Source organism: Herpailurus yagouaroundi, unplaced genomic scaffold, assembly GCF_014898765.1.
Source record: "Herpailurus yagouaroundi ecotype Mexico unplaced genomic scaffold, PumYag 208, whole genome shotgun sequence".
Lineage (NCBI taxonomy): Eukaryota > Metazoa > Chordata > Mammalia > Carnivora > Felidae > Herpailurus > Herpailurus yagouaroundi.
The window spans coordinates 2,621,603-2,646,519 of record NW_024412439.1 but is presented as its reverse complement, the minus strand read 5'-3'; the positions used below and the strand labels follow the sequence as shown (position 1 = coordinate 2,646,519).

At 39.8% G+C, this 24,917-nt stretch overlaps 1 protein-coding gene across 1 annotated transcript in view; it reads left to right on the top strand.

Annotated features, from left to right (window-relative positions):
• The first annotated feature begins 381 nt into the window (after positions 1–381).
• The window catches only part of AKAP10 (A-kinase anchoring protein 10), a 73,529-nt gene continuing 48,993 nt past the window's right edge, over positions 382–24,917 (top strand). The window contains exons 1-4 of the mRNA XM_040453085.1: positions 382–631; positions 10,758–10,805; positions 16,350–16,532; positions 20,117–20,674. Coding sequence (XP_040309019.1) covers positions 544–631; positions 10,758–10,805; positions 16,350–16,532; positions 20,117–20,674 — 877 coding nt within the window. The 5' untranslated portion in view covers positions 382–543. The remainder of the gene's footprint in view (positions 632–10,757; positions 10,806–16,349; positions 16,533–20,116; positions 20,675–24,917) is intronic.

The window sequence follows — 24,917 nt, the reverse complement described above, 5'->3', positions numbered from 1 at the left end:
CTCGTACAAGGGCATGCTCTGAGCGCCCACGGCCGCGCGCCCCAGACCTGAAGCGCCGCACCATCCAGCCCCGGGTTGGGGAGCGCTCCCGCTCCGGGAGGGTCAGCTTTGCGGAGACTAGGTCTGTCCCGCTCCACCCGGGGCTGCAGCCGGGCACCACCAAGCTGCGCCGGGGTACCGCCGCAGATCCGGGCCACCGAATATCGGAGAAAGCACACGGACAGTAACGCCGTCCGTCCCGGCCACCGGGTATCAGTGAAAGGGCACAGACCGCACGCGCACAGGGTCACGTGGGCGGGGCGGGCGCGTGCCCCCGCATCCACGAGAGGAGGCGGGGATGGGGGCGGGGCCGACAGCGCGGCCTCCCGTGAAGCCTCGCGCGGGGAAGGACCGGAACTCCGGGCGGGCGGCTTGTTGATAAAATGGCGGCAGGAGCTGCCTGGGCTTCTCGAGGAGGCGGTGGGGCCCACACCCGGAAGAAGGGTCTCTTTTCAGGCTAGTGCGGCGGCCGCTGCGGACCCGGAAGTCCGGGCCGGTTGCTGAATGAGGGGAGCCGGGCCCTCCCCGCGACAGTCCCCCCGCGCCCTCCGCCCCGACCCGGGCCCCGCCATGTCCTTCTTCCGGCGGAAAGGTAGCAGAGGGGGGCTCCGGCGGGGAGCCAGGCCGGGCCTCAGGGGCGGCGGTGGGGCAGGTGGGCCTGCACGGGCTTCCTCCCGGGCGGCGGCGGCGGCGCCCTCGGCCTCCGCGCAGACGCCCCCTGCGTGCCTCGCTTTGCTCCCGGACTCTGCAGGGAGGGAGAAGGTGGCTTCCTCGCGCGAGGTCAGGGGAATTGTCTCGCTGGTCCGAAAGTGTTTGCCGAAATTCATCCAAGTTAATGCCTGTTTGCGTAAAAAACAGCCTTCGCGTTTGTGTGTGTGTGTGTGTGTGTGTGTGTGTGTGTGTGTGTGTGTCTAAATTGTGAATCAAAAAAAAGGAAATTCCTTTAGTACCTTGTTAAGGAAGTCTCTGACTTTTCAGAATATTGAGGGTTTTATGTGTCAAAGCAACATGTGAAAATGTTTTCTTCAACTAGTGCTGTTTTCTAGATTCCTCCTTTTTTGGGGGGGAAGGGGATTCTGCACTTCCTAAAATAACATTACTTATTGCTAAAAGTTCCCTAATGAAAGAAACTAGTTCTTTTGATGACTTAGCAAGTCTACTGACTACTGGGACGCTCACTCTGTAAACTGCTTATATTTCTGATTTTCCGTTTTAATAGCTGCCCAGTTTTTAAGTAGAGGCAGCTTAATTTTGATCCTGGATAAAGTTGTTGTGTGTCATTAAAAATATATATGCAGAATGAATAAGTGTAGGTCATTTTGGATGATGGTGGTTCTTTGAATTCTTGTTATTTAAGAGAAAATGTACCAGAAAACACACACACACACACACAAACCAACAACAAAAAGCAACACTAAAACAGGAACGTGGATTCATATGTCTGCTCTGCTACTGCCTGTAACCTGGGACAGAAAAGTGTTAACCCACTTTTTTCTCTTCTCTCAACTGAGAATTAGATGATTGGTAAAGGCCCCATTCAGCTATGAATTCAAGAATTCCTTTTAAGTACACGGCCGGGCCGAGTTTTAGTAACTGATGTCATGGGGTGAGTGAATGAAGCTGTGATGAATGAATGCAGTGCTGAATGAAGGAAACCTGTAAAATGGTACAAGGAAGCTTTGTTGATAACATACCTTGGTATAGTTAAAAGCTCTAATTTGTTTGACAGTGTTTAGTTTTGTTTTTGAAGGGGAAAGAAAGCATTCTGTGTATAATGAGGCAAATTGCATGTTGCATAATAAGACTGTTGTCTCTATTCAACATTTGAATGTCTGCTGCTTGCCAGGCACTGTGCTAGGCCCTCACAATTAAGCCCTGAACAAGACAAAGTCCCTGCACCCATGGAACTTACTGTCTGCTGGGGCAGACGGACAAGAAATTTCTCTTTCTTATGTATGTGTGTTTACAAATTGATAACATATTACGACAGAGAGAACTGGAGAGAAGAAGCATATTTTGGTTTGAGGATAGAGAAAGGCCTCAGCAGGTGACCTTGAAACTCAGAGCTGAGGGATCTGTAGGAGGTCACAGAGGGTAGGGAAGAACACTTTAAGCACAGGGAATAGCATGTTCAAAGGTTGTGAGTCAAGAAAGAGTCTGGTGCCCTTCAAGAAAGGAAGGAAGGCCACTGTGCCTTGAGCTTAGACAGGTAGACAAGATTCAGAGCTTTGTAAGCCATAGTTGTTAGGTTTTATTCCAAGTGCAGAGATGATATTATTTAAACATTTTTAAAGAGAAGTGATTTGGTCTTATGTTATAAAAAGATCATTGTAGATGCTTTTTGCAGACTGAATGTGGCAAGAGTAGAAGCTGGAGATGCTTCTGTTTAGGGATCCCATCCAGTCTTTAAATACCACCTATATGCTGATGACTCCTGAAATTTACATCTCCAGCTTGAATTCTCTCTCCTGAATTAAGAATGGTATATCCAACTGTCGGTCCACTTTATACCTCTACCTAGTAGATATAGGTATATCTATTAATAGAAATGACAGACTAACACATGGATCTTTCACTTACGATATCTAAAATTTAACTCCAGATTTTTTGTCACCTCAATAAATTCCATTTCTGGCCTTTTAATTGTTCAGGCTAAAACTTGAGTATATTCTTGAGCTTCTCTTTCTCTCCTACTCTATATCTACATCAAATCTGTTAGATCTACCCCAGAACATATCCAAATTCAACCTTGTCTCGTTATCCCTGATCCCTGGTCTAGGCAGTCATCTCTGTTTAGATTGGGCAGTTAAGGAAGTCCTTAACATCTTCAAGGATGTCATTCAAATTTCAGCTTAAATGTTAAGAGGAAGCCGGTTTTATGAAAATCAAGAACGGAATTATTTTTCTGTAGGTTTCAGTTTGGTTTCCCTTCCCTCCTTGACCCCTATGGTATATTTTCAAATTGCATTATGCCACATCTCTTTTCAAATTTTTCCTGTGACTTCCTGTACTTGGCCCTCCTTTATTGAGGTCCCATTTCCTGTGTTCATCTCCTGCTTTCCTCTCTCATCACTGTTCCATTTATATTGACCTCTTTGTTGTAAAATACATTCCCACCTCAGGGCCTTTGCACTTACATTTTCTGTCTGGAAACCCCTTCCCACAGATACCCACTATTTGTTCCCTCGTTTCCTTCAGGTTTTTGATCATCAGGCATCTTCGTGAAGTTTTCTCTGTCCATCCTGCTTTTAACATTGCAGCCCCCAGCCCCTGCACTCCTATCCCCTTGCCCTACTTTCTCTACAGCATTTATCACCATCTGCTTTACTATGTGTTTTATGAAGATGGAAGCTGAGTTTTGTTCGTGGTTGTATTCCCAGGTTTAGGTCCAGTGCCTGGGATATAGTTAGGATTTTAGTAAATAATTTGTTGAATAAGTGAATAAAACAAAAATATCAGCTAGTAAAAAGTGCTGTGCTGGGAATTTAAACTGATGTGGGAGTAGATCACAGGATGACAATTTGTGTTCAGATAATAAAGGAAGGCTTGTCTGGGAAGATGGTATTTAGATTGAGATCTAAATGAGGAGAGAGAGCCAGCCTCACAAAAGACGAAAGGGACTGCATTGTAGCCGGAGAAAACTGGAAACACAAATGTCCTGAGGCAGGCATGAACTGGCTGTGTTTAAGGAACCAGAAAAAGGCTGGAACTTACTGGGAATAGGGTATGTTTTGGAGATGGAGCTAACATGACTTGGAGTGAGTGGAATTGTCTTTTGGCAGTTGTGAGTTGGTGACAACTCTCAGACATCCATGGGGTGTGTTGAGGAGGCAGTGGGATGTATACGGTTCTGTAGAGATCACCTAGAGAATGCCTGTAATATGTGAATTAGTTACGTTGAGAGGCTATAGCAGAGACACTGAAGTGTAATGGCTCAGACAAGAGAGATTTTTATTACTCTCTTGAGTGTGATAGTCATTGGGTGGCTTTGCTTCACAGTCATTCAGGGATCATTTTCTTCCCATTTTGTTACAGCTCCTTTCCTTAGGGTATGGTCTCTTCTATCAAAGCCATGTCATAGCCCCTTCTGTCTGTCCTCAGTCTTCTGACCCGTGGTAAGGAGGAAGGAGCAGCTTTAGCCAGAACGTGGCACATAGCCATTTCTAGTCATATTCTATTGGTGAGAATTTAGTCGTATGGTCATAGCTAACTGCAGAGGCTCCTAGGAAATGTAAAGTAACTAGCCAGTTATGTGCTAGGTTACAGTCCTCTTGCCAAGAAGAGGAGTGATCATGAATTCAGTGACCATGGTAGCATTTCCTGCCATACTGTAGACAAGAAGGGAGCCTAGGTGAGAGCTCTGGAGTTAATCCAGCTTTTAGAAGTGAGATTGAGAGGGGCGTCTGGGTGACTCAGTTGGTTGGGCATCCAACTTCAGCTCAGGTCATGATCTCACATTTTGTGGGTTTGAGCCCCGTGTCGGGCTCTCTGCTGACAGCTCGGAGCCTGGAACCTGCTTCGGATTCTGTGTGTCCCTCTCTCTCTGCCTTTCCTCTGCTTGCTTTCTCTCTCTCAAAATAAATAAACATTAAAAAGTTTTAAAAATGTTTAAAAAAGTGAAATTGAGGAACATGAGCCATTGACAAAGGAGAATCAAAAATAAAATGCCAGTCATATAGGAGTGCAATGTCATGGAAGCTAAAAGAAGATAATGTTTCAAAAAGAAGGGAGTATTGTGTTGAATGTCACTTGCAAGATCAAGTTAGAAATAGCTACTCAGTTTGTTAATGTGGAAGTAATTGGTCACTTTAAGAGTAGTATCAGTGGAATGGGTTGAGGGGAGCATGTGAAGTGTGGAAAGTAGCAAGAGTAAAACTAAAAAACACCTTTTCCAAGAAACTTTGCAGTGAAAAGGAACTAAAAGGGGCTTTTGGGTTAAGGGATTTTTTTTTTTTTTTTTTAAGATAAAAGATGTCAGAGCACGTTTATATGCTGATAGGAATGATCTGGTAGAGAGGAGAAAATGATAGAGAAGAGAGGTGTTAATTTGTGGGAGTAAAGTTCTTGGGAAGTCCTAAGGGATAAGATTAAAGCCTGACTATACCAAGATTTGGTTAGGGTACACTGCTGTTGGGAATTGTAATTGTAGGACCACTTGTATAAAGGTCAGAAACTTTCAAACAATGCTTTATATGGTTTATGGATACATAAATGTATTTAAAGAGTAAAAATATGGTTGGAAACAATAAATGTTCAATGTATGAAATTATTTCCATAGGGAGAGGGGGAATGAGATCAGGGAGAGACTTCAGTTGCACCTGCATGTTTTATTTCTTCTGAAAATTTTTCTGAAGCGAGTACAGCATAATGTTAAGATTTGAGAAGACTGAGTGTTGCTCAAACCTGAGTGTTATTCAAATTCTAGTATTGTCTCTGTTTTAGATGTTTCATTAAAAGAATATATAGAAACAAAAAGCATAGTCAAAATAAGGTGGCTGAAATAAACCTACAAAGATCAGTAGTCACGATAAATCTAAATAGACCAAATTCTTGCAAAAAGCTATATAGCTAAAAGATAAAGCAATTGGATAATAAACCAAAATCCAACCATAAACTCTTTACTGGAAACACAACTAAAGCATAAGAACATAGAAAAATTGAAAATAAATGGAAAGAAAAAGCAGACAGATGTTAACCAGAAGAAAGCTGTGTGCAGATGGCATACTTTAAAGCACAAAACATTATTAGGGCTAAAAAGGTCACTACATCATAGGATGAACACAGTACTAGGAAAATAAAATTCTGAACTGCTTTGTACCTATTATCAGTCTCAAAATACAGAAAGCAAAATATAGAAAATTACCAAGAGAAATCAACAAATTAATAGTCCTGAAGTTTTAAGAATGGTCTTCTTTATAAATCAAGAGTAGTAATCACAATAAAAAGAAATGGGCTGCCCCAGATGGTGAAGAAATGGTGATTTATAGACTGGATTCCTGCTGTATACTACTTAAATAAAAATAGGATCATGAGAAGGTTAAAAGTAAAAGGATGGGAAAATATATTAGAGATATAAGACAAAAAGAAAGCTAATATAGTCTTCACAGGAACACAGACACAAAAAAAGAAGGGAAATTTAAGTTTTGGGAAGGAGGGGAACAAAGGAATTCTAATTCCCAGATAACATGTTTACCTACATAGAAAATTGAAGAAAATCTACACACATACTATTAGAACTCATAAAAGAGTTTGGCTGGGTTTTTAAAATATATGCATTTATATGTAAGTATTTAAAATTCACTTGTATCACTGCATGCCAGTAAAAACAAAAGACTGAAATCTTTATGGAGTTTACAAAACCCAATTGGACAAGAATGGAGACCTAAATAAATGGAGAGGTATACTATGTTCATGGATAGAAATATAGTACTGGAAAGATTTGAACTCTCCCAAGTTAATCATTAAGTAAGTCAGTGCTGCTTTAAAAACTCTCATGGAGGTTTTAGGATCAAAACAAGTTAACCCTGTAATTAATATGGCAGATAGTTTTAAGAGAGAATAAGGTAGAGGACTTGGCCCTGCCAAAGTCTGATTATATGGTTAGGTAACTAAGACAATACAATTAAATGCTCAGAAACAGACCCATGTATGTGTGGGAACTTAGTATACAAAGAATTTCTGTTCATTTGGGAAAGGTTGGACTAATCAGTAAATGATGCTCATTATTCCTCTGGGAAAAGACAGTATTTTCTACCTCCTATCATACACACCAGGGGTCAGCAAACTTTCTATGAAAGACCAGATGGTAAATATATTTGCTAGGCTTTGCAGGCCATAGAGTCTCCTGTCTCATTCTTTCCTATCCTTGTAGCCATAGATAGTATGTAAATAAATGGACATGGCTATGCTAAAATAAAACTTTATATAAAAACCTAGGGGTGGGCCTGATTTGGCTCATGGGCTGTAGTTTCCCAGTCTCTGATAGATAAATTCCAGGTAGATAAGAACCCAGAACTTTAAAAAGCAAAACTTGAAACCATAGGAGACAATATAGGGGGGAAATCTGATTTTGGGGTAGGAAAAGATATCTTTTTTTTTTAATTTTTTAATGTTTTTTTATTTATTTTTGAGACAGAGACAGAGCATGAACGGGGGAGGGTCAGAGAGAGAGGAAGACACAGAATCCGAAGCAGGCTCCTGGCTCTGAGCTGTCAGCACAGAGCCTTACACGGGGCTCGAACTCATGACTGTGATATCATGACCTGAGCCAAAAGTCGGACGCTTAACCGACTGAGCCACCCAGGCGCCCAGGAAAAGATATCTTAAACAATAAGACAGGAAAATACAGTACACATAATGAAAATTGAGCTAATTAAAGTTTAAAACTTCCATGCAATAAAGTTTTATTTATTTGTTTATTTTTTACTTAAGTAATCTCTATACCCAACATGGGACTCAAACTCATGGTCCTGAGATAAAGATCATGTTCTTTCCACTGAGCCAGCCAGGTGCCCAAAGCTTCCATACAGTAAAATATACATAAGGTATTTGCAACACAAATGATTAGTATCCAGAATACTATGGCATTCCTACCAATAAGTAAAGGATGAAGGACATGAATAGGCAGCCCATAAAAGAGGAAACCTAAACAGCCAATAAACATGAAAGGTATCCCCTCAAAGGAAATCAAGGAAGTGAGTTCAAAACACCATCAAGTGACATTTGAAAAATTTATATAGCTACTTTCATTAAAAATACCCATCATCGGGGCGCCTGGGTGGCTCAGTCGGTTGAGCATCCGACTTCGGCTCAGGTCACGATCTCACGGCTTGTGAGTTCGAGCCCCGCGTCAGGCTCTGGGCTGATGGCTCAGAGCCTGGAGCCTGCTTCCGATTCTGTGTCTCCCTCTCTCTCTGCCCCTCCCCCATTCATGCTCTGTCTCTCTCTGTCTCAAAAATAAATAAACATTAAAAAAAAAAATTAAAAAAAAAATACCCATCATTGGTTACCCAACAGTTCCATTTCTAGTGTTTTATCCTAGAGAAATTCTTACCTATATACATTGGAAGACACATACTAGATTGTTGATCACATCGATGTTTGTGATCATGAACACTGGGAAATAAAACTTAAATGTTTATTAACAGGAAAATGGGTAAATAAAAGTGCATTTTAGGAATGAAGCAGCTAAAGTGAATGAACTAGAGCTACATGAATCTACTAGAATTGCATCAGTACGGACAAAAGTGAAATTATGGAATGGATACAAGTGTCAGATATGTATAGAAAAATACTGTTTATGTACTTTTAATTTTTTTAAGTTTATTTATTTTAAGAGAGACAGTGTGAGCGGGGAAGGCGCAGAGAGCAAGGGAGAGAGAGAATCCCAAGCAGGCTCCGAACTGTCAGCACAGAGCCCAGTGCAGGGCTTGAACTCATGAAATCGTGAGATCGTGAGATCATGGCCTGAGCTGAAACCCAACGTCAGGTGCTTAACCGACTGAGCCACCCAGGTGCCCCTATGCAATTTTTAAAGATGTACAGAATAATAGCATTTTTAAAAGTCATTTGTAGGAATAGTCTAAAAACATACAGGGCAGTAAACATCCAATTCAGGACCAATTTATCTCCGGGAAGGGAAGAAGGGCAATGGGATCAGGTAGTGGTTCATAGGATCCTTTAACTATACGTATAATATTTCAGGGGAGGGAATAGGTAAGTCAGACCTCTAATATTTGGCAAAGCTGGATTGTGTGTGTACTTTTATGTTTGAAATATTAACTAGGAGATTTGTAAGATGAGAATGTATTGAGGGTGATGGAAGTGGAACTGTGAAGATATATTTTGGTGGTAAAGTCAGTCGGTCTTAGAAGTGGTTTGGGTGTAGGAGGTAAGAGAGAGGCATGTTAAGAATGACTTCCAGGTTTTCGGCCCGAGAAACTGTGGTGATCGTGTCATTTGTGAGAGAAAAGACTGAGGTAGAATAGGTTTGGGAAAAGATGGTACGTTCCGTTTTGGACTAATGTTATTATGGAAGATGACAGGGAGATGGTTAAATTTAAGGTCAAAAAGGATTTAAACTAGAAATAGAAATAGAGGATTCACAACTTACGTTTGGTATTGAAAGCCTTAAGAATGGGTAAGCTCAGCCAGGAAATACGTATGTGTATATAGTGAAAAGAAAAGGTGCTCAGACCCTTTCCCTGAGAAACTCCCAGTGGGCACTTGGAGAAGTTGGCAAGGTGGTAAACTGAGAAGGAGCAGCTGGAAAACCAGGAGAGTGGAGTGCTATGGAAGCCAAGACAAGTTCACGTTTCAAGTGGGAGATGTACTCAGTTGGCAAATGCCGTGGTGAGGGCTGCAACCCAGTCCCTTCTACTGCATTTCCTTGTTTGATCTTCCTAAGAGTAGTGATCAGTACCTGCAGTGATCTTATATTTGTCCGTGTTGGTCTCCACATTCATGCATGTAGACTTCTTGAAGGCAGGACTGCTCTTTTCTGAGCCAGGAGAGTATCTAGCACATTCGAGGCACTCAAATAACTTGTTGACGGATTGATTTATCAGATACCGCGGGAGCTAGTTATTTCCTGCTACTGGTGTTTAGTGTTTAAGAGCACAAGTAGAGAGATGGTCACATTTTGAGATTTCTTATTTTGATTGGCTTTTCGTGGTGAAGTTAAAGAAAATTTAATGTTGAAAAAAAATAGAAGAAAAGTAAGAAAGGTTAAAAATAGTCTTAGGTTAGATCCTGTAAGAGTTCACACTTTGCTTAAGCCGCCATGTACCTTCCTTTCTTGGATATTATATTACTAGCATACTTGCAGTACAATTTCTACTGTTTTCTGTAATGGAGAAGAAACTATATAGCTTTTTAAGAGAAATTGTTGGGCCTTGATTGAGTTTTAGAAGTTTAGAAGGTAAGTTTAGAATGTTTGTATTGGATACTGTGAGGGTAATACACAAGAAGTAAGATAGAAGATACAAAGAACTCTTTTCCTCAGGATGTATCTAGTAGTGGGCATCTTTTTTCAACGTTTATTTATTTTTGGGACAGAGAGACAGAGCATGAACAGGCGAGGGGCAGAGAGATAGGGAGACACAGAATCAGAAACAGGCTCCAGGCTCTGAGCCATCAGCCCAGAGCCCGACGCGGGGCTCGAACTCACGGACCGCGAGATCGTGACCTGGCTGAAGTCGGACGCTTAACCGACTGCGCCACCCAGGCGCCTCTAGGCATCTTTTAATAATATTAGTTAACATCCTAAATTTACTGTGTGCCTGTTACTCTCCTACACCCTTTACAAATATTTATTTTTTTCACCCACGACCCTCTAAGATAGGTGTTATTACTGACCTAATTTTATACATCAAGGAAATTGAGACCCAGAGAAGTAACTTGTCCAGGATCACATGGCTGTGTAATAAGTGGCAAGCTAGAATTGGAACCCAGGTGTTCTGCATTGTCTCTCCGTAAGCACACTCCGTGCTTGTGCTCTTGGATGAATGAATGATGTTCAAAGGTCACTTCCTTAGAGAAACTTCCCCCGACAATTGTCCTGCCCGGTCTCCCTCCCAAGGCACTTATTCTATTATTGTATTGTATTGTATTGTATTTGAATATTCATCTGTGAGAATAAAGCTTGTCTAATTTTTACAGCATATAGAATGGATCTTTTCGACTGTAAAAGTTGCTCACGATGCTCTTTTATCTTCTAGTGAAAGGCAAAGAACAAGAGAAGACCTCAGATGGCAAGTCAATTAAAGGTGAGTTCCACGTCATTCCATTGTATTAAAAAGTGATGGGGCGCCTGGGTGGCGCAGTCGGTTGGGCGTCCGACTTCAGCCAGGTCACGATCTCGCGGTCCGTGAGTTCGAGCCCCGCGTCGGGCTCTGGGCTGATGGCTCAGAGCCTGGAGCCTGTTTCCGATTCTGTGTCTCCCCCTCTCTCTGCCCCCCCCCCGATCAAACCCTCTTTCTCCCTTTCCCCAAAAAAAAAAAAAAATTTTTAAAAAAAAAATTAAAAAAAAAAAAAAAGTGATGTGTTCTGCATTTATAGGCTATTGAATCCTGGTATCTTCCCCCTTCTTTCGCCATTATTCGTCTCTGTCTTCTTTTAGAATTAGGGTTGTAACTTACTTCCTTGTTCAGCCTATATACTTACTAGCACATGATAGGCTTTTTACTAAGCGCTTGTTGGCTGTCCTAGTGATACAGTAAACCAGTCCTTATTAATCACCCATTTGATTGTTCCTAAAAGCAATTAGTTGTCTTTCTATTAAAAAAACAAGGGGCGCCTGGGTGGCTCAGTCGGTTGAGCGTCCGACTTCAGCCAGGTCACGATCTCGTGGTCCGTGAGTTCGAGCCCCGCGTCAGGCTCTGGGCGGATGGCTCAGAGCCTGGAGCCTGCTTCCGATTCTGTGTCTCCCTCTCTCTCTGCCCCTCCCCCGTTCATGCTCTGTCTCTCTCTGTCCCAAAAATAAATAAACGTTAAAAAAAAAAAATTAAAAAAAAACAAAAAGCGAAAAATACTCTGAACCGAGCTGACAGCTAAGTGAAAGAACTACCACTTCTAAGGCTTGGTTTTCCAGAAGTGTGGATGATCACAGCTTGAACTTCTCTGTTACTTTGGATGAATGGTCTTAAAATTTATTCAGAGTACTTTATTGTAGTCAATATATTGCCCTTATTTATAGGTTAGAGCATGCTTTTTTAGGTTGTGATCCCTACTATAGTTTTGACTGATTTCATCATGTCCATGTACAAAGATTGGAATGGAAGATTATGATGGAAATTGTTTCTATAGCTGTTACATGTAAGTTTCTTCAAGAAAATTTATTTACATGAAATCTGTAGATTGCTGCTTAGATTTTTCTTTCAAATGTTTGTTATGTAGCTAGCAGTATTAACTGTATATGATCAATTTGCCAGAGAGACTGATTATAACTTAAGAGATTTATAAAATTAGGGGAAAACTAGGGTAGCTTGCAGTCTTATTTTCTGCTTATTTCTGATAATTTAAAGCCAGTTGGATTCCACATTGGTTCATACTGCCCTCTTCAAGCAAAATTTGATTGGCTTCAAGCCCTTAGCAAGCAGTGTGTGTGAAGACAGGATCTGATTGTAGAAGGAACAGACTTTGATGTCTCAGGCACACAGATCTTCTACTCTAAACTCTGCTACTAACAGTATGACCTTGGGAAGTGATGTAACCTTTTTCGGTTCTTTGTTGCAGAATGAGCGAACTGGCCTGCCTCACTTTCTAAGTCTATACGAGGCTAAAAAGTTCCATGTTCATACTCTGACAATATATAATCTGTGCTTACCTGACTTACCTTGGAATAATACAGAAGCAAGACAGGAAACAGGCCCTCACGAAGTTAGCAGTCTGATTAGAACTTAGATGCAGAATAGTAGCAAATACCCCAACATACTAATAACTACCATTTCTTGAGCACCTGTTCTCTTCTAGGCATTAGCCAAAAAACTGCGGCTGTAACAGTGAACAAAAAGGACTTGGATCCTGTAGTCCTTGAACTTATAGATTGGTAGGGGAGAGGCATGTTAATCAGGTGATTCCACAGATGGCATGGGCTAGAATCTGTAGTGATGGAAATAAAGTGATCTGGATAGATCAGTTTAGAGCTAAAATGGATAGAACTTTGTTACTGAATAAATAAGAGATGTAAGGGAAAGGGAGGTTTAAGGTTGACACCTACTTTTCTGGTTTGTCCAACAGTGAGACTGGTGGAGAACCAGGTTGGGAAATTATATGTTCAGTTTTGGCATGTTGGGTGGGAGATACTTTGCAGACATTTACATATATTTTATGCACACAGTAATTCTAGAGTCTGAGTTCCCATCCAGAGGTGAAAGTGATTTTCTAGAGTCTGGCAGACCAAAGTTGAAATCCGGCATGTTGAAACAAATGACTCTTTACCATCTCGTTGACTTCTGGCAAAGTATTTAACTTTTGTCTGTGTCCACATCTCCAAAATGGGGAAAATACTGGTCCTGCAAAATTGTTGTGAGAAATAATGAAATAACGTACCCCCAAAAACGTCTGTGAAGCAACCCGTACTGCATTGGTAGCTCTTGTTTTCTAGTTTTAGCAGGAGAGGCCCTCAATATGTTGACTTCGTTAAATGAAGTGCTGTGAGGAGTTCAGAGGAATTTGAGATCAGCAAATGGTTTCTGGAGTGTAGGGAAGACTATAGAAATGGGACTTAACGTATCTAAAAGTTGAAGAAGAAGGATTTGAATGAAAGAGGCGATTTTGTCTCTTTTTCTCCTACCAGCGCAGCTTCTTGTTTCTTTGGGTATATGTTGGGCAGAGGGACCTTCATCCAGACAAGTAAAGATACTTTTACAGAAGAGTGATATCCATCATGAGGGTCATAAAGACCAGAAAAGAGAGTTGAGACAGAAAAATAGGGAGCCTGCAGGCTATTGAACAGGATGTTGATGCTTTACATACAGTATTTATGAAAGGTTAGTTTGAAAGCGTTTTGTAGAAGGAGATCCTAGAAGTTCTTTTACTGTAATGCAGAAAGGCCTATATTAAAGATGTGGTGTTGATAATAAACAGACAAGTAGATGTTTAAAGATCTTGAAGGAAAAGTCAACAGATCTTGGCAGGTAAACACATAGAGCGAAAAAGAATGGGTCCAAGATTTTGAGCTTTGGAGACTTGCAGATTGAACAGAGACAGGGAAATTGAGTAGGAGATTTAGTTTGGAAGAAGATGCAGTAAGTTTGATATTTGGACAAATTGGTCTTGATATGGTAAAGTCGAAGTGAGAATAGCTAGTAGTAAGTTGTTACAGGATCAAAGCCCAGATCAAAGGACAGGTCTCAGATACAGGTCAGGGGTTCTCAACTGGAGTTCTAGTTCCACACAGGTACAATCTAGGAGCTGTTGCTGGAGGTCCAGGGCATGAGTGAGACTCTCCCCTTGAATCCGCCAGTTACTAGTAACTCTCTTTTTAAATCTCTTTTAGATATCTATTTAGGTTTTAGATACTTATTTTATTTAGAGATTTGTTTTACAGGTGTATCAGGGTCCTCACTTAAGTTTATTTGGGGGGAAAGAAAGAGCGTGTTTACGGTTTAAAAAAATGTTTGAAAAAGATTGCTGTAGCAATAATTTGAGGTTTGAGAATAAATGTTGTTTCTAGCAGGAAGAATAGAAGAACAGAGAACCTCAGGAAGAGGGGGTCCTGAGGAGTCATGGAAGGAGATCATATCTGACACAGTGGACTAATAAATGTGTTCTAAGGGCTTGAAAGGGAGGCACAGATAAAAAAGATATTTTCTGTAGAAAAGTAAATTAAGGAGCACATAGTACCATGGAAACCAAAGGAAGGTAGACTATCTGGAAGCAACATCTAAAATAAGGGGCGCCTGGTGGCTCAGTCAGTAAAGTGTCCGACATCGGCTCAAGTCATGATTTCACCGTTTGTGAGTTCGAGCTCTGTGTCAGGCTCTGTGCTGACAGCTCAGAGTCTGGAGCCTGCTTCAGATTCTGTGTCTCTCTCTGTCTCTGCTCCTCCCCTGCTTATGTCCCGTCTCTCTGTCTCTCTCTCTGTCTCTCTCTTCCTCAGAAATAAAATAAACATTAAAAAATAATAATAAGTCAATAGTTCTAATAAGAAAGAGGAGAAATAAATAAATTAATAGCATTTTGTATCATTATATACATCTAATAAGGAAACCATTAATCTTACCCGTTCTTACAGAATGTTATTTGTAGTTTGTTATCTATACAAAAAATCATTATTGCTTATAAACTTGCTAAAATGATTTTGCTCTCTTCAATTTATTGTGAAAGCAAAACAAAAAACAAGACTTGATTCTAAAACTGAAAAAAATCTCTTGAAGACAACTCCATTTTGTAATTCTCCCAACTCTTGTTGAATGACTGGTAAATATAGGTACCCGACACATAGGTATGGACATTCATGTTCTTACCTGCTTTATCCTATTTATCAAAATGTCTCGAAGAGTAAGAGAGTGAATTACAGTATGCTGTACTCTTCATAAGAAATGTTACCTGGTATTGCTCAGAATCTGTGGGAAGTGTTTGCTGAGATTGAGGAGTGCTTATCTGTTGGCAGTGTAGTAAAATAAATAGTGTTGGTGGCTACAAGTTTAGTTATCTAAGAGTATTTATCTTGAGGGTGTGGGGTATGGAATGCTAGGTGACCTGTATCTCTTCTATCCTTCTCGCTATAGCAATGTGCTAAACCAAAACTTCTTCAAAACCTTGAATAAGAGTCATTGATATTTGGGGGGATAGCTAGAATTTTGATCCAGCCGTGTAGCAACAAGGTCACAGGATTACTTTGACAGTATTATAATATTGAGTTGATTATTTCCTATTAATAAATAGGTGACTAGTCTCTTTATTCTGACGTCAATAGGATCTTTCTTCAGACTACTAAAGAAAGTATATTTTGTGAATAGAAAAATTGTTTTTTAATGTTTATTTATTTTTGAGAGAGAGAGAGAGAGAGAGAGAGACAGAGCGCAAGTAGGGGATGGGCAGAGTGAGAAGGAGACATAGAATCTGAAGCAGGCTCCAGGCTCTGAACTGTCAACACAGAGCCCGACGCGGGGCTCAAACTCATGAACCACAAGATCATGCCCAGAGCCAAAGTCAGATGCTTACCTAAGCCACCCAGGTGCCCCTATTTGTGAATTTTTTAAGTGTGCTTTATGTTTAAGCAGCTTGAAATGTGATTAGAAATGTTTTTTATTAAATAGAGAAATTTGTTACCCAATTAAAAAGTAAAATAAGGGGCGCCTGGCTGGCTTAGTCATTAGAACATGTCACTCTTGATCTCAGGGTCATGAGTTCAAGCCCCATGTTGGGTGTGGAGCCTACTTAAAAAAAAATGAGAATTAAAAAGTAAAAGTAATATAAGCGTTCTGAAGAGTATTTTCTGGTTTCCCCCCTATTTTGTTTTAGTTTTTTGTTCTTTGGACAAAAAAGGATTAAGGAATTGAAAAGGGTCCATATATCAATGTTTCTTGGCTTTGGCACTTTCTATCATCAGAAGTTCTCAAAGCTCTCTGTTTTCAGTTTCGTTTTTAGCACAATATTTTGAGAGTTTTAAATAATAATAGGACATTTCCTTCCAGTTTTCTGCCCCTTGATTGATTTACCTTTCCCCTAAGTATTTTTGAGTGCATTCTTGAGAGGTGTTACAAAATTTAATTTTTAAGGTTCTCTTAAAGCCCTTTTATGAGACAGTTTTAGAGGATCAAATTGCGTTTAACTTTTAACCATTTGTTTTTGAAAAATTACAGCTTCAATATCTGTACATTCCCCACAAAAGAGCACTAAAAATCATGCCTTGCTGGAGGCAGCAGGACCAAGTCATGTTGCAATCAATGCCATTTCTGCCAACATGGACTCCTTCTCAAGTAGCAGGACAGCAACACTTAAGAAGCAGCCAAGCCACATGGAGGCTGCTCATTTTGGTGACCTGGGTAAGTGACTCACTTTTTGTTAACTTCCAATAGAAGGAAGGATTTGAGTGTAACATGTGAAACTCTTGCTGGAGGATACTGGAATTACAATTGGAACAGGCTTTGAAAAAACATATTTAAAATAACAGCTATAAGTATAATGAATGGCACTCTATTGTGTTCCTGTAAGTATAAAATGTGAAGCATTCTCAGTAGAAAAATCGGCCATTTTCAGAAGAAATATATTTGGCTACTAATTATATGAAAAAGATGCCTCACTTCATGCATACTCAGGGAAATGCAAATTTAAATAAGTTTCCCCCAACACATGAGCAGATATTTTTAAAGTTTGATAATTTGAATGTTAATGTAGATGAAGAGAAATGGCCACTCCTATTTAGTGGAAGTATAAATTGATGAAAATTTTTTGGAAGGCAGTTTGGAAGTATTTATCAAAATATAAAATATAAGATCTAGCCCTCAGATATATTTACATATATGCAAAGAGATGTATATCCAAGTATGTGTGTGTTGTTTGTGATAGCAAAAAAGCGAGGAACAAGGTAAATATCTGTTAATGAAGAAGCAGTCAAGTTGTGATATACCTGTATTTGAAATAGTGGGTAGCCATTTAAAAATCTGAAGATAACATAGAGAAATATCTAAGGTGAAAGTTAAAATTTTTTTTTTTAACGTTTATTTTTGAGACAGAGAGAGACAGAGCATGAACGGGGGAGGGGCAGAGAGAGAGGGAGACACAGAATCGGAAACAGGCTCCAGGCTCTGAGCCATCAGCCCAGAGCCTGACGCGGGGCTCGAACTCACGGACCGTGAGATCGTGACCTGAGCTGAAGTCGGATGCTTAACTGACTGAGCCACCCCGGCGCCCCTAAGGTGAAAGTTTAAAAAGCAGGTCGCATAACTGTGTGTAGTAGGATCCCTATTATGTTAAAATAGCTTCTCTTTCTCCCTTGTCCCCCACCCCTAAAGATAAGGAGATTGATGTTTTCTGAATTTTTGTCACCCAGATTTCTGCACTTATAAAAATTGCATATCATGGTATCATAAATTGAAAAAACAATCCCATGAATAAATTGATGTCTAATAAAATTAATCCCTCTTTTGCCATCTTCACTTAACATTAGTGTTTATTCACAGGTGCCAAAGTATTTATGATGGGTCACACTCAGCAGTACATTGCAAACAACATTTGTATTGGTCACAAAATAAAATTGTAAGTTTTACTGGATTACTCCTGTGTTGCTGGTGAGAATGTGAAATGGTACAGCCACTCTGGAAAACAGATTGGCAGTTTCTTATAAAGCTGAATAGGCAGTTACCATATGACCCATCAGTTTCACTCAGCATTTATCCCAGAGAAGTGGAAACTTACATTCACATAAAAAACCTATATACCAATGTTCATAGTAGCTTAAAAACCAAAAACTGACTGTCTTTCCACAGGTGAGTGAATGTGGTTGAATAAACTGATACATCCATGCCACAGAATACTACTCAGCAATAAAAAAGAGCAGACTATTGATATACCTAACAACTTGGATGAATCTCAGGGGAGTTAGGCTGAGCGTTAAAAGCCAGTCCCAAAATGTTATATTTGTGTAGTATGATTCCATCTGTATAATATTCTTTTTATAAATGATTTTTAAATATTTACTTTTGAGAGAGCGTGTGTGCGTAAGTGGGCAGGGGCAGAGGCGGGGGCAGAGGATCTGACTGAACCACCCAGGCGCCTCTGTATAATATTCTTGAAACGACAAAATTAGAGAAATGAAGAACACGGTAGTGTTTGCCAGAGGTTAGGGACAGAGGAGGTGGTTATAAAAGGCCATATGAGGGATCCATGTAGCATTGGAACTGTTGAGTATCTTGGTGGTTACATGTGATAAAATTGCACAGAACAAAGTACATGAGTGAGTACAGGTAAAATGGGAAATCTGAGTAAGATTGGTGGATTGTATCAATGTCAGTACCTTGGTGGGATACTGTACTGTAGTTTTGTAAGATGTTACCATAGGGGAACCTGGGTAAGGGGTACATGGGATCTCTATATTGTGTCTTACACTTTTTTTTTTGAATTTACCATTATCTCAAAATTGAAAGTTTAATTTAGGGGTGCCTGGGTGGCTCAGTCGGTTGAGTGTCCGACGTCAGCTCAGGTTATGAGCTCACGGTTTGTGAGTTCGAGCCCTGCATTGGTCTCTGTGCTGACAGCACAGAGCCTGGAGCCTGCTTTGGATTCTTTGTCTCCTCCTCTCTCTGACCCACTCCCGCACCCGCTCTGTCTCTCTCTCTCTCTCTCTCTCAAAAATAAGCAAACATTAAAAATTTTTTTAGAAGTTTAATTTAAAAAATTGTAATTCTAGGGGTACCTGCATGGCTCCAACTCTTGGTTTCAGCTCAAGTCATGATCTCACTGTTGAGTTCGAGCCCCGCATTGGGCTCTGTGCTGACAGCACGGAGCCTGCTTGGGATTCTCTCTCCCTCACTCTGCCCCTCCCCTGCTCTCTCTCTCAAAATAAAGTAAATAAACTTAAAAAAAATAAAATATTGTAAGTCTTGTAAAGGGTCAGGATTTTCTGAAGTTCGTGAAAGTGATGTTGACCAAGATGCCCTAGTTAACATTGACAATGAGACAGCCAGCAAGGATGATCCGCAGAGAGATTCAAAAGAAAATGATTTGAGTATCAAAGGATGAAGAAAAGCCCTTTTGAAAAATTGATGAAGCCCTTGTTAATTTTATGAAAATGAACCTCAATGTGCCACTGCTGTGAATGTAAAAAATGTTTCTAAATTTTTTGTTTAATAACTAGTTTGTGGTTAGAATCATAACCTAAATTTAGTCTAATGTAAAATGAACATATTTTTATTAAGTTTTATTTAATTTTATTTTTCTAGCTAATCTCCAAGAACTGTTCTTTATTCTGTTGTAATCAGTGCTGAGAGTTGGTAACATTTTTCTAGCTATATCCACACATCCACAATTTTCCTCAGGAAAAGTTCCTAGAAGTGGAGTTACTAGATTGAAAATCCTGGAGATTTCTAAAGCTTTGCTGTCTGTTACTGAGTGCTCCTTCAAAAAGCTTTTCCCATCTTTTCTTCTCATCATCAGTGGGTGACAGTGTTGGCCTATTTTTTCTTTGCCTTTGTTAATTGTTACTTTTTGAAACAACATCTTCCAGTTTGACAGACAAAAATGTGACCTTGTATTAATTTGCTTTTCTGGGATTTTTAACTAGATTGAATATATTTTCATATTTTTATTGGCCTTTTTTCCTTTCTCTGGGACTAGTATCATAAGATTTTTTTTTTTTTTTTTTAAGAATTTACATGGTCTGAACTGCCATTAAAAGAGATAATACTTGAGTTACAGAGAGCTTTTTGATGGATTAAATAAGTTTTGGACAGTTGTTTCTTTGCTTGTTTAGAAGCCAGAACTATAGAGTTTTTAGTTCTTTATTCATTTAAATTGCTAGGGAAGTAAACTTTATTCAAGAATTCTGGTACCACTGATGCTAAAAGTGACTGACTTACCTGTCAATCTTAAATTATTTGTTACTGAGCTGCTAATCTTTTGCTTCTTTTAGGCAGATCTTGTCTGGACTACCAGACTCAAGAGACCAAATCCAGTCTTTCAAAGACTCTTGAACAAGTCTTACATGACACAGTTGTCCTCCCTTATTTCATTCAATTCATGGAACTTCGGAGAATGGAGCATTTGGTTAAATTTTGGTTAGAGGCTGAAAGTTTTCACTCTACGACTTGGTCTCGAATAAGAGCACACAGTCTGAACACAGTGAAGCAGAGCTCATTGGCCGAACCTGTCTCTCCATCTAAAAAGCACGAAACTACAACGTCTTTTATAACTGAGTCTCTTGACAAGAGATTGGAGGATTCTTGCTCAGCCCAGTTGCTTATGACTCAATCAGAAGGAATTGACGTGAATAACAGAACTAGCAACATTCAGAATCACTTGCTGCTTTCCCGGGAATGTGACAGTGCCCATTCTCTCCATCTTGAAATGGCCAGAACAGGAACTCATCAACTTTCCATGGAAACCCAAGAATCCTCCTCCAGACTTCTAGTAGCCAGTAGAAATAGTCCCTCTTCACCACTAAAGGACTTATCAGGAAAATTAATGAAAAGTAAGTATGTGATTTTCTTGTCTCTCTTTATCCTGTTTGGTTTGTTTGTTTAATCAGTTTACAAAGTAGAACTTGAGGGGAATAGAAGGGTTGGAATCGTTTTCTGATTGATTGATTGATTGATTGATTTAAATCCAGGTTAGTTAACATATAATGTAATAATGAGTTCAGGAATAGAATTTAGTGATTCATCACTTACATGTAACACCCAATGCTCATCCCAATAAGTGCCCTCCTTAATGCCCGTTGCCCACTTAGCCCATTCCCCCACCCATCAGCAGCCCTCAGTTTGTTCTCTGTATTTAAGTGTCTCATGGTTTGTCTCTTTCTGTCTTGTCTTATATTTGCTTCCCTTCCCCTCTGTTCATCTGTTTTGTTTCTTAAATTCCATTATGTGAGTGAAATCATATATTTGTCTTTCTCTGACTGACTTATTTCACTTAGCATAATACACTCTGGTTCCATACATGTTGTCACAAATGGCAAGATTTCATTCTTTTTGATTGCCGAGTGATACTCCATTGTATATATATATATATACCACATCTTCTTTATCCATTTATCAGTTGATGGACATTTGGGCTCTTGCCATACTTTGTTGTCAATGGTGCTGCTATAATCATTGGGGTGCATGTGCCCCCTCGAATCAGCATTTTTGTATCCTTTGGATAAATACCTAGTACTGCAATTGCTGGGTCATAGGGTAGTTGTATTTTTAATTTTTTGAGGAACTTCCATACTGTTTTCCAGAGTGGCTGCACCAGTTTGCATTCCTACCAGCAGTGCAAAAGAGTTTCTCTTTCTCTGCATCCTCACTGACATCTGTTGTTGCCTGAGTTAATTTTAGTCATTCTGATAGGTATGAGGTGGTATCTCATTGTGGTATTGATTTGTATTTCCCTGATACTGAGTGATATTGAGCATCTTTTCATGTGTCTGTTAGCCATCTGGATGTCTTGTTTGGAAAACTGTCTATTCGTATCTTTTGCCCATTTCTTCACTGGATTATTTGTTTTTTGGGCATGCTGAGTTTGATAAATTCTTTATAGACTTTTGGATATTAACCCTTTATCTGAGATGTCATTTGCAAATATTCTTTCCCATTCCATTGGTTACCTTTTAGTTTTGCTGATTGTTTCCTTTGCTGTGCAGAAGCTTTTTATCTTGATGAGGTCCCAGTAGTTCATTTCTGCTTTTGTTTTCCTTGCCTCTGGAGATGTGTCAAGTAAGAAGTTGCTGCAGCTGAGGCCAAAGAAGTTGTTGTCTGTTTTCTCTAGGATTTTGATGACTTCCTGTCTTATGTTTAGGTCTTTCATCCATTTTGAGTTTATTTTTGTGTATGGTGTAAGAAAATGATCCAGGGTCATTCTTCTGCTCGTCGCTGTCCAGTTTTCCCAACACCATTTGCTAAAGAGACTGTCTTTTTTCCATTGGATAATCTTTCCTGTCAAAGATTAGTTGGCCACATATTTGTGGGTCCATTCTGGGTTCTCTGTTCTGTTCCATTGATCTATGTGTCTGTTTTTGTGCCAGTACCATATGATCTTGACGATTACAGCTTTGTAATACAGCTTGGAGTCCGGGCTTGTGATGCCTCCAGCTTTGGTTTTCTTTTTCAGGATTACTTTGGCTATTCAGGGTCTCTTCTGGTTTCATACAAATTTTAGGATTGCTTGTTCTAGGTCTGTGAAGAATGCTGGTGTTGCTCTGATAGGGATTGCATTGAATGTGTAGATTGCTTTGGGTAGTAATTGGCATTTTAACAATATTTGTTCTTCCAATCCATGAGCATGGAATGTTTTTCCATTTTTTTGTGTGTCTTCTTCAGTTTCTTTTCATAAGCTTTTTATAGTTTTCAGTGTGTAGATTTTTCACATTTTTGGCTAGGTTTATTCCTAGGTATTTTATGGGTTTTGGTGCAATGGTAAATGGGATTGATTCCTCTTTCTGCTGGTTCATTATTAGTGTGTGTATAGAAATGCAACTGATTTCTGTACATTGATTTTATATTCTGTGACTTTGCTGAGTTCGTGTATCAGTTCCAGCAGTTTTTTGGTGAAGTCTTTTGGGTTTTCCACATAGAATATCATGTTGTCTGCGAAGAGTGAACATTGACTTCCTCCTTGCTGATTTGGATGCCTTTGATTTCTTTTTGTTGTCTGATTGCTGAGGCTAGGACTAGAAAAGGTTTCTTTTCTCTTCACACCCACTTGCAGATTTGGAAGGATTTGGATGGAGAGTGTCCTGAGTAGGCTTGGCATATAAAAAAGGAACAGCAGGGATACCTACAGGATTGGATCCTCTAAGAAGGATATTCTCAGAATTAACCAGTGAGGAAGGGTTAAGTGTCCTGCCTTTCCCTTCCACAGAGTTTGAAATCAAATCATTAACCCAGAAATGCTTATTTCATCCTCATCTTATTCTTAATTTACTACCATTTTTTTTTCCTAATATTTTTTCAACGTTTTTATTTATTTTTGGGACAGAGAGAGACAGAGCATGAACGGGGGAGGGGCAGAGAGAGAGGGAGACACAGAATCGGAAACAGGCTCCAGGCTCCGAGCCATCAGCCCAGAGCCCGATGCAGGGCTCGAACTCACGGACCGCGAGATCGTGACCTGGCTGAAGTCGGACGCTTAACCGACTGCGCCACCCAGGCGCCCCAATTTACTACCATTTTAATGAACTTTATAGATGCGGTTATTTGTTAATTGCCAACCGGTGACCTCTGTTGGGTTCTGTGCCAAGTGCTGCCCTTGAATTCCACTTAACTCCAACACCTGTATGAGATTGCCATCCTTAGCCTGTTTTACACATGAGAAAATCATGACTTAGGAAAGTAAAGGAACTTGCCTCGGGTTATAGAATGAGGGGAGGGGAGAGGGTGGAGCTAAAGTTAAAGTCCAGGCATTTCAACAATAGCACCTCTTTCTTGATTTCTTCTCTGTCCATTTGGGAGTTACACCCTCTGAATTTTTCAGCTGTTACCTTCTAGAATTCTGATTAGACAGCCTCCAAGTTTTTCCTCTTTTTTTTTATCTTATCTGTTCTTTGTTTCTTACAGGGCTAGGTGATTTCTTTCTTGGCTTTTCTTTGTTTGCTTTTTCTTTTTTTTTTTCCCCCCTCTAGTAAGACTTTATTTTTTCTGAGCAGTTTAAGGTTCACAGCAAAATTGAGGGGAAGGTACAGAGATTTCCCATATACCCTTGCCCCACACATACAGAGGCCTCTCCCATCATCCACGTCCCCCACTAGAGTGGAACATTTATTGCAGTTGATGAACCTACCTGGGTACCTTATAGTCACTCAAAGTCCATAGTTTACATTAGGGTTCACTTTTGGTGTTGTTCATTCTTACAGGTTTGAACAAATGTATAATGACATGTATCCATCATTTATGGTGTTAGAGTATTTTCACTGTCCTAAAAAATCCTCCGTACTCTGTCTATTCATCTCTTCCTACCTGCTTATCCCTGACAACCACTAATCTTTTTACTGTCTCCATAGTTTTGCCTTTTCCAGAATATCCTAGAGTTGAAATCTATAGTAGGTAACTTTTCCACATTGGTGGTGTTTTCTTCAGATCTGTTTTTTATTTAGTTCATTGATTGTCTCAATATGGGTCTGTCTAATCTGCTGTTGAATAATTTTTTAATGTTATTCTTATTTAAAAGTTAACTGAATTTTTTATTTCTAGAAAAAAATTTTACAATTCAAATTTGCCTCATCATTTTTTAGTTTCTTCTTCCTTTATCCCTTCATCCCACTCTTGAGCCCATTTTCTATTTAAATTTATTAAATATATATTCATCATCTGATAATTCCAATAGCTGTAGTTTTTGTGGATCTGATTCAGTATTTGTTTCTTCAGATTTACACTCTTGGTAGTTTGTGATTTTAGTGGTTTTGACTGTGAACATAGGTTTTTGGATTTTTGTCTGTGGGAATTGAGAAATCTATTTAAATGGGCTTATTTCAGAGTATGTCTACATTTGCATTTGTCCTGCATCTGGGGCCAGCTTCAGTACCATCCATTAGTTTTAGTTACCACTTAAAACTAAAATTTCTACCACTTAAAACCCAAATTCTACCCTATTTGGGTCCTGGGCAACTGCTCTTGAAAAGGCACACTCAAGTCTCTTGACATTGGTGGTTTTCCCAGGTGAATGCCCTTCCCCTCTGTACTTATGCCCATCTTGATTTGCACTGGCTCCTGCAGCTCCACAGTTCTTCATCTGCAATT